The 14,037-nt window shown below is 45.2% G+C and overlaps 1 protein-coding gene across 4 annotated transcripts in view; it reads right to left on the reverse strand.

Moving 5' to 3' along the window:
- The window catches only part of Aprt (adenine phosphoribosyltransferase), a 161,056-nt gene that overhangs the window by 42,504 nt on the left and 104,515 nt on the right, over window positions 1-14,037 (reverse strand). For all 4 annotated transcript variants that reach the window (XM_068383843.1, XM_068383845.1, XM_068383856.1 and 1 more), the window contains exon 4: window positions 10,849-10,927. In XM_068383843.1, coding sequence (XP_068239944.1) covers window positions 10,849-10,927 — 79 coding nt within the window. The remainder of the gene's footprint in view (window positions 1-10,848; window positions 10,928-14,037) is intronic.

Raw genomic sequence — 14,037 nt, forward strand, 5'->3', positions numbered from 1 at the left:
GTTATAAACCTTCTATCCTTTAAGAGACTTACTCTTGGTGGGAGGCATTTCATCTAAAACAAGACTGGAGTGTTCTTTTCTTCCCTGGACATGTCATTCTTCCTGTAACTCCAACAACTTCCTAACAGCCCCACAAGGGTATGTGGAAGTGCTAGATTAACCCAAGTCATTACTAGGCCATGGAAAATCTATTCCTTTATTAGTGAGATCACACTGTGAGCATTGAATCAGACATAGCAGAGCAATGTGAATGGAAGATACCAACTCATCCTCACCCCTAGTAAGAAGGATGGAGGTGTTGTTCCATGGCAGAATGTAGCCTGCTAGAAAGGCTCGCCGTCACATAACTCACCAGCATCAGTTGCCCGACCAGCATGTAAATGGTTCGACGACTTCATCCCGTCAAGAGAAAAACAAAAGGCAGAAGGACCAGTCATTTCACATACTCTTGAGACATGCCAAATATGCTAACTCAGATGAGATGCATTATTGTCCAATACAGGAGCTGTGAGAGTTACACAACTATTGAGCACCTACCACAGAACCCAAGGAAGGAGGGTCAGAGATCCAGGGGCATGTAGGGAATACCCTGAAAGTATAGAGAAAAAAGTGTTCAGGAATATTTCAGACAATACCTTCGATTGAAAGCATACCGGCAGGTAATCCAGGAGGTGCATCTGTCACGAAAAGATACTTCCTTCCTTCATGTCCAGCTAGTACTAAGAGAAGGCTGTTACTCTCTAGTACCAGATGTTGAACCCTCTATATAAGCCCAGCCAGGCACTCAAGGACATCATGCATCTGTGTCAAATGCCCTTTGGAGAGAGGCTTGTGAAGGTGCTGGGTTCTTGAAATGTCCCACTAATGATGAAGATGGCAGAAAACCACCCCTGTGCAATTGCCATGATAAGAGAGCCTGCAGTTCCCAACATCTTGCCAATGCAGAGAAGAAATACAGTCTCGAAGGATAGGTCCCTATTATTATTATTATTATTATTATTTGCTAAGCTACAACCCTAATTGGAAAAGCAGGATGCTATAAGCCCAGGTGCCCCAACAGGGAAAATAGCCCAGTAAGGAAAGGAAAGAAGGAAAAAGTAAATATTTTAAGAACAGCAACAAAACTAAAATAAATACTTCCTACATAAACTATAAAAACTTTAACAAAACAAGAGGAAGCAAAATTAGATAAAATAGTGTGCTCGAGTGTACCCTCAAGCAAGAGAACTCTAACCCAAGACTGAAAAACCATGGTACAGAGGCTATGGTACTACCCAAGACTAGAGAACAATGGTTTGATTTTGGGGTGTCCTCCTAGAAGAGCTGCTTACCATAGCTGAAGTCTCTCTTCTACCCTTACAAAGAGAAAAGTGGCCACTGAACAGCAGTAGTTCACCCCTTGAGAGAAGAAGAATTGTTTGGTGATCTCAGTGTTGTCAGGTGTATGAGGACATAGGAGAATATGTAAAGAATAGGCCAGACTATTCAGTGTATGTGTAGGCAAAGGGAAAATGAACCGTAACCAGAGAGAAGGATCCAATGTAATACTGTCTGGCCAGTCAAGGGACCCCATAACTCTCTAGAGATATGATGCCGTCCTCAGGTTCGCAAGTGTATATGCCAGTTTCTTGAGGATAAGGAATATCCCAATCTAGGACCCAATTTCCATTGTAAGCAAAGAGAGCTCAAAGTTGTCTGTGAGTATACCCTTAAAGAAGGGATTCAAACTACTGAGGGGCTGCTTCAGCAGAAGCTGGCAGGAGTCAAAAATCTGCTAGAAGTGCTCTGGGAGAGGGAGAAACATCACAAATTTTTAAGTAATTTGTATTTTTCCTAATAGTACTTACCTCGAACTACTTTCTTAGGAGTATCTGGGATCTCCTCCCAATCGACCAGAGTTTTGTGTAGTCTACCCTATACCCATTTTCTATTAGGGGTAACCTCAGGTGGAGTGATACGCGCCCTGAGGCTAACCCTGGGTCAGAGAGCATGCTTGCTCAGGTCTCGACCTCCAGTAAGTTCTTGGTAGTTTTAGGTCTCTAAGAATTCCATAAGGCACTCGGGGAAGGAAGGGCGGGCCATTACCTGAAAGTAGTTTGAGGTAAGTACTGTTAGGAAAAATACAAATTACTTAAAAATTTGTGATTTGTTCCAACACGGAGTACTTACCTCGAACTACTTTCTTAGGAGACTTATACTTTAGGAGGTGGGAGTGGCCTTAACCCTCTGAGACCGTGCTGAGATATATCCCAAGACCTAGATAGGAGGCTAGGTCTTGATGACCCCAAAGAAAAACGAGAATAGGGGAAACTACACAAAAAAACTCATCTTAGTGTCTAAGTAACTCACCTGTGCAAGAAATCCTAGGAGCCATGTCCTTCCAAAGTAGGGGTCCTTGTATCCCGGCTCAGAGTCCTATCTGAGACCATTTTAAGCAGAAAAAAAGGGGGGGGGGAGAACAAGAGGGTTAAGGAACGAACCTGTGTCTCTTGTACTTTCTACCCGTGGTTATCACTAGGGCCAGACCTTTAAACAGTTTGGAGCGCAGAAACGACGATACCTATCGAGAAACCGTCCAGGGATTTCCTTGAATAGTCCTTCAAGTAATGAGCAGTGAAGGTAGACTGGTTAGCCCAGGTGCCTGCTCTCAGGATTTGGTCCACTGCCATATTCTTCTCGAACGCTAACGTGGTGCTCAGACCCCTAATGTCGTGGGGTCTGGGCTTCCCCGGCAGGGGGATACCTGCCTTACTGTAGGCCCTGATGATCACCTGCCTCAACCAGAAGGAGATAGTTTTCTTCGAGACTGGCTTCTTCACCAGGCCCGTGGACTCAAACAGACTTTTGATCTCGGGCCGAAGTCTGGCTGTCCTCTCTAAGTATTTTCTTACGGCCCTGACAGGGCACAGACGCAAGTCCTTCGAGTTGTCCGAACGAGGAATTGCTGGTATTGAGAACCCCTCAAACCTGGGATCCCACACGGCAGGATTCTGGGTCTTCGCAACGAAGGACGGCACGAACCTGAAGGTGAGCTCTCGCCAACCCTTCAAGTGAGAGACCTCGTAGGACAGTCCATGTATCTCCCCTACTCGTTTCGCCGAAGCTAATGCCAATAGGAAAACCGTCTTGAGGGTGAGATCCTTGTCCACGATGTCTTTTAGGGGTTCGAAGGGAGGCCCTAACAACATCTTCAGGACCCTGCCCACGTCCCACTGTGGCACCCGAACGGCTTGCGGGGGACACAATTGTTCGAAGCTTTTAATGAGCATCGATAAATGTCTGGAGGATCCTAGGTCGATGCCCTTCAGGAGGAAGACTTGACCCAGAGCAGCCCGTACTCCCTTGATGGCCGGGATGGACATGTTTGCCACGTCCCTGAGATAAACCAGGAAGTCCACGTCCCTGACATAAACCAGGAAGTCCGCTATCTCCGGGATGGAGGCCCTCAGGAGCCCGATGTTCTTAGAGGTGCACCACTTAGTAAAGGTGGCCCACTTTGCTTGGTAGACTGCTGCCGATGATCGTCTCAGGTAGCCTGACATACTCGCTGCCGTTCCCGACGAATAGCCTTCTTTCCTCAGGAGACGCTCGATAACCTCCACGCGTGAAGCCGGAGGGACCGAGGGTTCTCGTGAAGCCTTTGGAAATGTGGTTGCCGAAGAAGGTCTGGCCTGTCTGGAAGGGGCCAAGGTGGAAGTCGTGCCAGTTCTTTCAGATCTACAAACCATTCTTTCTCCGGCCACCAAGGCGCTACCAAAGTCATCCACAGGTTGTCCGCCCTTCTTACTCTGTTGAGGACCTGTCTGAGCATCCCAAAGGGGGGAAGGCATAAACGTCGAGGTTGTCCCAGGGATGTTGGAAGGCGTCCTCGAACGCCGCTCTTGGGTCTGGGACAGGAGAACAAAACACGGGGAGCTGAGCGTTCAACCTCGTTGCGAAGAGATCCATCACCGGTGACCCCCATTTCAGAATGATGGTTCTGGCTACTTCTGGGTGCAGGGACCATTCGGAACACACTACTTGTCCCATCCTGCTGAGGCCATCGGCCAGGACATTCCTTTTTTCCAGAATGAACCTTGCTGAGATCCTGATCTGTTCTACTTTGGCCCATTCCAGCAGTTCCAACGTGAGGACACACAACTCCTTCGATCTTAGTCCTCCTTGTTTCTTTATGTAGGCCACTACCCTGGCGTTGTCGCACATCAACGCCACGGTATTCCCCCGGAGTAGATGGACGAACTCTAGGCACGCCCTTCGTACTGCCCGCATCTCTAACACGTTTATGTGCTGGGCTTTCTCCTCGCTCGTCCAGGTCCCTCTTGCTGACCATCCGAGCAGATGGGCACCCCACCCCTCCTTTGATGCGTCTATGAACAGGAGCATCTCCGGAGGGTCGGCCGCAAAGGGCACTCCCTTGAGGGTGTTCGACCTGCCACACCACCACTCTAGGACTTCCTTCGTCTCAGGAAACACCGGGATCACCTTGTGGGGGGAATCCCTCTGGTTCCAGTTCTCCTTCAGATTCCACTGGACCTCTCTGAGCTTCAGCCTGCCCTCGGGGACCAGTTTCTCTAATGACACAAGGTGTCCTATCAGTCTCTGCCAGTCCTTCGCTCTCCTGGGCTGGTCCGACAGGAAGGGGCGGGGGACTCGGTCTAGGTTATCTAATCTCTCCGCGGAGGGGAAGGCTCTCGCCAACCGTGAGTCCAGAACCATTCCGAGGTAGGTCATCCTGGTGGAGGGTATCAACTGGGACTTCTTCAGGTTGATGATGATACCCAGGACGTTGCAGAACCGCAGAAGCTTCGCGCCTTGTTCCCTCAGTACCTTCTCTGAGGCTGAAAGTAACAACCAGTCGTCTAGGTACCGAATCAGGCGAATGCCCTGTTCGTGTGCCCAGGCTGAGACTGTTGTGAAGACCCTGGTGAAGACCTGAGGGGCTGTGGACAGCCTGAAGCAGAGGGTCCTGAACTGCAACGCCTAGGTACCCCATTTCACCCGTAGGTACTTCCTGCTGGATGGGTGAATTGCAATTTGGAAGTAGGCGTCCTTGAGGTCTACTGACATCATGAAGTCCCCTTCCCTCAAGGACGCTAAGACCGACTTCGGAGTGTCCATCTTGAAGTCGGTCTTGCACACAAATTTGTTGAGGGCTGAGAGGTCTATGACCGGTCTCCAGCCCCCTGTCACCTTCTCCACCAGGAACAGCCTGCTGTAGAACCCCGGATCAGGGTCCTTGACTGGTTCCATCGCTCCTTTTGCCAACATCGCTGAGACTTCTTCCTGTAGGGCTGTCTTTTTCAAGGGGTCCTGGGGGGCTAGCCACCCTGCCTGCTGATCTGGTATCAGAGGTGGGGGTTCTGCTAGGAAAGGTAACCTGTACACTTCCTTCAGGACTGCCACTGTCCACGGGTCTGCTCCGTGGTCTTTCCATGCTTGCCAAGAGTGTTTGAGGCATCCCCACATCTGAGGCTTCGGCAGGAGTAGGGGGCCTCCCTCCCTATCTTCTCCTAGAGGTGCGGCCTGAACGCCCTCTTCTGGACGTTGCGTACGCAGGCCTATAGGAGGATTGAGCTGAGGCTGCTCCCCTACGGGAGGGCTGAGAGGACTGTGACCAGGCCGTATTAGGGGTGTCTCTCCTGGTCTGGCTAGGAGTAGGCCGAGATGGCGGAGGAACATCGGAGGTCGACCTTCTGTGCGCGGGCCTCCTCACTGGGGGAGGTCTGGGATCGCCCTGGTCCTTGAGTTTTCTGACCCTTTCAATCGACTCCTCAGCTGCCTTCAGGGGGAAAATCGAGTCATCCCACAGGGTTAAGCTTCTCAGGGACCTCGCCTCTCTGTCGGGGAGCCGTCTGGTTATCTTGTTAAGGACCGTGTCCCTCCTCCGTAGGACCCAGTTGCCGGCCTGTGCTAGTGACTGATATGGGAGAAATTTCAGGGCCTTACCCCCCGAGCTAATCAGCTCCTTGAGTAAGGCCTGATTTTCAGGGACCGTGAGGTCGTACAATGCCACGTGTCTGCGGGTCTACTCGACGAGGGGAGCCGTCCTTCACGATCCTGGCGGCTCAGGGATGTCCTGGAGGTCTGGACGCGGCTGCCAGACCGAAGGGGCGACTCTCTCCGCAGGGCGGATGGAGCCGGAACCTTCGCGGACTTATGCCTGTCTGCTGGGACCTGGAACGACGACTCCCTCCGTCGGTCGAATCTGCTACTGGAAGAGTACCTCTCCGGCGAACGGCCTCTAGGGCGCCAACCTGAAGAGCCTGGGACCGCTGCTAACTCCAACAGTCTGCTGCGAGGTATAACCACCCATTCCTCGTCTGGGGAGCCACTTCTCCTCCATTTCCTCCTGGTGGATCCGGAACGTCTTCTCCTGTGGCGAGACCTGGAGCGGGAGTGCCTCCTGCGGGACTTCTCTCGATGCCTTCTGTGTTTTTTCCGGGCTTCGTCCTCCGAGGAGCAGGAAGAAGCCTCGACTGACGAACCCAACGACTTGTAGGCTTGTTTAGGAGGGGCCGATTCATGCAAAGACGTAGGAGGGATCCAGCTACGCTTGACCGTCGGCGGGGCCTGTAGAAAGACGTCTGGAACCGTAGCAGATGGCGCTGGAGGGGAGCGCAGACGCTCTTCAGTGGGGGACCAGGAACCGAAGCCCTCTTCCATTCTCAGAGGGGACCTGAAGGGTGTCTTCGGGGGTACCCATGCGAGGGGGTCCTGTGTCGGCGAGTGTTCCTTCTCCGCGGTACCTTCGGTTGCAGAAGTTCCTGAAAAACAAGCCCAGGAGGCTGGAGAAGAATTAGGGACATTTTTCCCCCACATAGGGTCATCAGAGGAGACGTGCTCTGCTTGCACCAGGACTCCGTCCCCCACACACTCTCCCGACCCTCCCTCAGGCCCCACACTTGCCTGGAAATACGCCACAACCCCACATCTTGCAGCTCAGACTCCTGGTGAAGGGCCACAGGCCTCTTCCCTGCAATGGACTTACCTCGTCCCCTACTCTGGGTAGGGGAGGGTGGCAGGGAAGCTCGGCCCGATGACACGCCAGGCGAAGCAAGGGGAGAAGCGATGCTCGACTTCCTAGGCGACTTCTTCGTCGCCTTCTTCTTTCTGGTGCCATAACACACAGACTGCACCTCGTTCCAGGACACGTGGCGGTAGGGGAACACACACTGCCCCTACACGACGAACACAAGAAGTGCGGGTCTACTTCCGGTTTCGATAGAAACGCTCCACACGATTTACCGGCCATAGGCCCAGGACAACGGCGGGGATGCTCCATAACGCAGTAGGAAGCACTACGAGACAAGAACGCACAGGGAAAGCAAAGGGAAAAGCACAAAGGAACCGCGTGAGACACAAAGTGTCACACTGGGATTAAGGAGAGCGGCGAGATGATATCGCGACGCGACCAGAGACCTTACTGGAGGTCGAGACCTGAGCAAGCATGCTCTCTGACCCAGGGTTAGCCTCAGGGCGTGTATCACTCCGCCTGAGGTTACCCCTCATAGAAAATGGGTATAGGGTAGACTACACAAAACTCTGGTCGGTTGGGAGGAGATCCCAGATACTCCTAAGAAAGTAGTTCGAGGTAAGTACTCCGTGTTGGAATAAACCATTTTTAAGGTCAGGGGTTCCTATGTTCCGAGAGGAACAATGAAGAAGAGCACATGTGCTCAACCTCATTCACTTTTCCAAGCCCTAAGGTTAAAGTCAGAATAAGACATATCATTCCTTCTCAAAAGGGATGAGTGTTCACTGGAAGCACCAAGGAGCTTTTTGTGGGGACCTCCTTTATTACTATTATTATTACTAGCTAAGCTAAAACCCTAGTTGGAAAAGCAAGATGCTATAAGCTCAGGGGCACCAACTGGGAAAAATAGCCCCATAAGGAAACAGAGCTACTCCAGTCTCCTCTCTTCTAATAACAAGTTTCTAAAGAAAATGAAGAGGAAGAAGGAACTGGTAGGTGAAATAAGAAAGAGGGAACCTACATGTTCTCCATACCAAAGGCTTGGTTGCTGTTGCTTTAAAAAAAAACAGGACCCTTGAGGGCTACTGCACAGTGGATCAGGGAATCCTGTGGAGGATTCGTCCACTTTGCTACAGCTGCCTCGACTTCACTCTTTGGAAAGAAACAAGTGGTACCCAGCTGTTGTGAGCAGATGCAATACAGTAATGTTAAATATATATTTGAATATAAAAAACTGTATCCCTTTCCCTAATTTTTTCAAAGAGAAGAAATCCAGCTAGTGCTTGGTCAAAGATGTCACCACCTTAATTACTGTTGTTAACACAAGGGAACAAATCGAGATTTGACATAAATCATTTTTTGTGGAATCATCATTATGTGGCCTCCCATGCCACGCTTTTCTTATGGTGCAACATTAGGTTCAGTTTGGAATAAGAATTTTTTTTCTAGAAGTTTCTATGGCATCACTGAAATGGGCATTTTTAAAGAAACCAATCAGGATGCAGAATATAAAAAACCTCATATGGAAATTACAATTGCATGTTGTAATTATGTCTGCCCATACAGTGGTATATAACTTTCCAGAAGAGAAAGTCCAGATGGGATAGAAAGCAGGGGGTTAACCCTTTAACCCCCAGGCTATTTGGAAATTTCCGACCCTTAACCCCCAGGGGGTTATTTTTTTCCAAGCACATTTTGCAGTATATTTTCTTTAAATTGCTCTAACAGCCTTAATTTTTGTCATAGAGAGGTCAGGTTGGTCTCATTCTCTTGGAAAATGCCTGAATTTTCTCAAAAAATTATCAAAAATATGAAAAAAAAAATTTTTATAGCATTTTTTTGCGAGGACGTACCGGTACGTCCATGGGGGTAAAGGGATGGCTTTTGTGAAACGTACCAATACGTCCTTTGGGGGTAAAAGGGTTAAAAAATAAACAGCATTCGCAGAAAAGAAGAGTTCGGACAAAGCCAGGTTCCGACGGAAGTTTGCTTACAGCTGACAAAAATTTTTCTCCAAAAAAATTTTTCATACTTTAGATGAAGGGATGTCATACCAGTGAAGTAGAGAAGCAGCATGTGACAAGAAGTAGTCAGCCCTTGCCTGCGACACAAAGTTGCCAGCCCTTCCTGCTCTCCCAATTGCACAATCTCCGAATTATGGGAGAAAACAGTTACTGCCCCAACTTGAAGCCCCCCTTCTGTGATGTCTTCAGGCCAAAAGGGGGTGTCTTCAGGCCAGAAGTCATCATGCCAGCTTCACTTCTTCAACCAAACTTCAGCCGCCCTTCTGCAACATTTTCAAGCCTAAATTCAGTACACCATCATCTCAGTAGCTGAAAGTAACTTGCTAGCCATTGAAGTATATTATAGCTCTACTTACCAGCCTATCTATAAATAATTTTGACTTAATTTAATATGTTATTTAAAGTAAAGGAGAGGATTCATTTAATTTTCTTTGTAAATAAGTTTGTGAACAATGTTTTTCTTAAGTCTCTTTATATTCATTTATTATTATTATTACTATTATTACTATCCAAGCTACAACCCTAGTTGGAAAAGCAAGATGCTATAAGCCCAAGGGCTCCAATAGGGAAATTACCCCAGTGAGGAAAGGAAATAAGGAAATAAATAAATGATGAGAATGAATTAACAATAAATCATTCTAAAAACAGTAACAACGTCAAAACAGATATGTCATATATAAACTTTAAAAAGACTTTTGTCAGCCTGTTCAACATAAAAACATTTGCAGCAACTTTGAACTTTTGAAGTTTACTGATTCAACTACCCGATTAGGAAGATCATTCCACAACTTGGTCATAGCTGGAATAAAACTTCTAGAATACTGTGTAGTATTGAGCCTCATGATGGAGAAGGCCTGGCTATTAGAACTAACTGCCTGCCTAGTATTACGAACAGGATGGAAATTTCAAGAAGATCTGAATGTAAAGGATGGTCAGAGTTATGAAAAATCTTATGCAACATGCATAATGAACTAATTGAACGACGGTGCAAAAGATTAATATCTAGATCAGGAATAAGAAATTTAATAGACTGTAAGTTTCCTATATTTAAACTGGTGTTGTTGAATCCTTTTTGTTTAGAGTTTGAAAAACTTGTAACTAGTGTCAACATAATTCTCCAATAGAATGGTCAAGGTCCGAGGGAAAATGTGTAGAACTTTTTAACTTTCAATTTACAAATTCACCAGATGTATCTGTCTATCAGAGGGCAAGTTGGACAATATTAACTCTTGTTGTGAGGAATATGTAAGTTATAGGAACCTTATAATTAAAAAAAGGGCTGCAATAGAGGAAGTATTTTATGTTTTTCATGATCTTCCTCACATTAAGCTGCTCCTATAGTTTATTTATTTCCTTTTGTCACTGTGTTATTTATTCCTGTTGGAGTCCTTGGGCTTCTAGCATCCTTCTTTTCCAACTAGGGTTGTAGCTTACCTTGTAATAATAATAATTGGCTGAGATAAGGCAAGGGTTGCTTTTTTCTAACATACTGCATGGTAAATCCAAGTATGACATGGTATTAGAATAATGAGTTAAGATTTATTCAAAAAATTTTTGAAAATTTAAATTCATGCTAATTCTCAGTATTACTATATCACTTTCCCACCTTCCAAGATGTGTGGTAAGCAGTGTTATGACTCACAGATAACCTTGAGAGTCCAACTTCAGTCTTCCTGGACTACTGATTGTGGTTTAAACCATGCAGTTGGACTTACGATAGTTCTGATTTTCATATTAAGGTCAAGAAGCTCATAGCTTCTTAGATATTATGCTTAGGACTTACAGGTAAGTATTAAAAGAATAATAAATATCACTAAAATTCTGTTTCTGTAAAATATTAAATTCCCTTACCTCCAGTGGCTAACAGATCATCCACAATAACAACAGTCTGTCCCTTTTTGATGCTATTTTCTTGAACTTCAAACACATCCTGTTAATATATAATACAATAAGTCACGATATATAAAAATTGGTTGGTTAAACAATAAAAAAACTCATGCAGTTGAAAAAAAGACCTTAAATAATGAAAAGCAAAAAAAACCAAGGACATTTATTTTGATGAATTTTCTTAATTGATATTTAATATTTTTCAACTTTGTCATTTTATATTAATGCAGCGCAGTGTTTGCAGCAATAATTTTTTTCTTGAATGCATATGAATTTTTTTATCATTCTAATAAAAATAACATATATTCTATGATAAATTTCTAAAATTTAAACACCGACATAGTTACAAATGTAAAAGACAAAAAAGTTCTTAATTAACATACAAAACTTGTTTTTCAATGCAAACTCAATACAGTAACAATAAGCTGTCCCCCTATCATGAAATTAAATCTCAGTGACACTAACTTGTACCATTTGAGACTGAAAGACCCCCATTCCACACCTAGAACTAAATATAATGCTTTGCAGTATTCCTTATTCTTTGTGTGTCTCAAAGGAATCCCAATCAAAATAAAATGAAGAAAGGAAATGGCTACATAACAAATTGTAAAAGTAATTTGTATTTTTCTTAGCTATGCAAACCTCAATCCTTTAAAATCAGTAATGTATTCAGTGGAGCTGGAACTGACGCAGACCACAAGGAAGAAGAATTCATACTATGCCTCTGCTAGACGTAACAGTTGGAGCGGAAGGATGGCCACAGCCTCGGGCCTCATTAACAAGGAAGTAACAACAGGTGGTGAGCATAGGCAAGTAGCTTTGTCCACTTTCCTGTCAAAGACCCTTCACTTATGACATTCAGCTCAGGACTGAGAGGGGCAATTGAAGTGGGAAGTGTGACTTTAAAGGACTAAAGTTTGTATAACTTGGAAAAATCAGAAATTTTTAAATTGATTTGTATTTTTCCTAAGTATACAAACCTGGGTCCTTTAAATAAGAGTGTGTTTAGCAAACTGGGATGACCACTGACACTATTAACCAGATAAGTGCTGCCATTAATTGGAAGTAAGTGGGGGGCTGGGAACACGCGCTTGCCTGACTGTATTACGTCACTTTTGACCTTTGACTCAAGGACCTCGTAAGGTGGTTGAGGAAGGAAGTTAACTTTAAATACAGTACTCCGGTTTGTATAGCTAGGAAAAAACTAATTACTTTGAAAATTAGTGATTTATCCCTAAACACGCAAACTATCAATCTTTAAATAGGAGACTCATCCTTTGGTGGGAGGCAGTCCCGAAGAACCAGATTGGAAGGTTCTTTTCTTCCCTGACATGAAATCCATCCTGGTCCCATACAAGAGCAAGGAAGGTGACTCCAGCAACCTTCTAATAATGACACATAGGGATGTAGATACTATTAAGGCCTTGGCCAGTACTGACTTAAGGTAAAGTCAGTGCTAGGTCACAGAACACCTATATCTATTAGAGAGAAGCATCGTAATTAACGGACTAGACCATCAAGAAAATCAAGAAACTAAAATATTAACCTATCCTCTCCCTTGTCCCCTTGTAAGGAGGAAAGAGGAGTCACTTCTAAGCAGTGTGTAGTGTACAAGGAAAGCGCTTTGAAGCATAACTGACCAGCATCAGTTGTCGAACCAGCTTGTAACAGTTGCACTGTTTCATCCTCTTGACATCAACAAAAAGGATAGGAAGGCAAATGTTTCTACCTACCCTAGAGACTTAGGCCAAATGTGTTATTATCCATACTTATCCCTTGAGGGAGCTAAGAGACTCACTCAATTACTGAGCAGCCACCACAGGACCCAAGGAAGGAGTTCAGTGAGCACCATTCTAATGTACTAAGGTGAAGATTGTATGCAACTATCAAACAATATCTAACCAACAGGTTAGATTCATGAGATTCAGAAGTCTGCATTGACCTCAGGTGCCTCTGTCATTAGAAGACTAGCTGGAAGGAACTTATCCAACCACTTCATTCATGTCCTTCTAATTCTCAGAGGAAGATGTGACATTCGAGAGCGAGATGTCAAACCTGTAAAGAAGCACATCTGGGACTTCCAGAATAACTGACATCTCTGAATCAGATTCCCATAAGAGGGATAGGCCAGAGAGGGAACCGTGTCTTTATAAAGTTTCATTGACTACGAAGGTATCAGAATAGCCATCTCTATGTAGCTGACATGATGACAGAGCCTGCAAATCTCCTACCTTTTTTCATTGAAGAGAAGAAAGACAGTCTTCAGAAATATGTCCCTATGCCTCCTCAAGTTTACAGGAGGTGCATACACCATTGGCCTAAGGAAGAGGACCATTCCACCCTAAAAGCTAATTTCCAGAATAGACAAGACCACTTATGAACATGTCCATGAACATGGACCAGTTCCAACTCTACTAACAAGCTGCTTTGGCAGAGACAGAAGGGAATCTGCTGAAGGTGTTCCAGTAGGAGAGAAACATTTTCTATGACTACCCTCATAGAGAATCCCCATGAAGTGCTTTTCAGGATCTACCCAAAACCCAACATGACAAGATACTACTAAACTTAAGACCAGTGTTTCCACTGGATCTGCTTAAGAACTCCTCCTGGTAAAGAAAATGGCCTTTAAACAATGCAGTACTGAAAACCATCAAAACATCTGCCAAATTAACCAAATATAATCACAATTTCTATATTTTGAGTTATGTTAGTTTTAGTTCAAAATACAATACAGATCAACAGATATAAAAACATAGACTTCATATTATAAATATAAAACAGATTTGTATACCAAAAAATAGTTTTTCGTCCTTGATAACTATGCAGAAATATTTTCTGTTCCAGACAGAGGAAAGCAGAAATCTGAAATTTAAATGATGAAGATCCCTCTGTAGATTTATTTTTGCATAATTAACACCCCACAATTCCGCCTTTTGGCAACCCTGCTCAAGACCAACCCAGTATTCCAACAAGGAGCCCACAGAGGTGGACAAAATATTCTACTCTCCCTCGATAATGTGGATACGGATAATGTGGATACTCGATCTCTGGAAGGACCGTTACTGGCTGCCAGTATACATGTCAGAAGATCTATCATACTGGACTCATGGACTGGCTTACATCCTGCATGAAGGAATCCGAAGAAACCACTCA

The sequence above is a fragment of the Palaemon carinicauda genome, chromosome 1, assembly GCF_036898095.1.
Source record: "Palaemon carinicauda isolate YSFRI2023 chromosome 1, ASM3689809v2, whole genome shotgun sequence".
In the NCBI taxonomy this organism is placed as follows: Eukaryota; Metazoa; Arthropoda; class Malacostraca; order Decapoda; family Palaemonidae; genus Palaemon; species Palaemon carinicauda.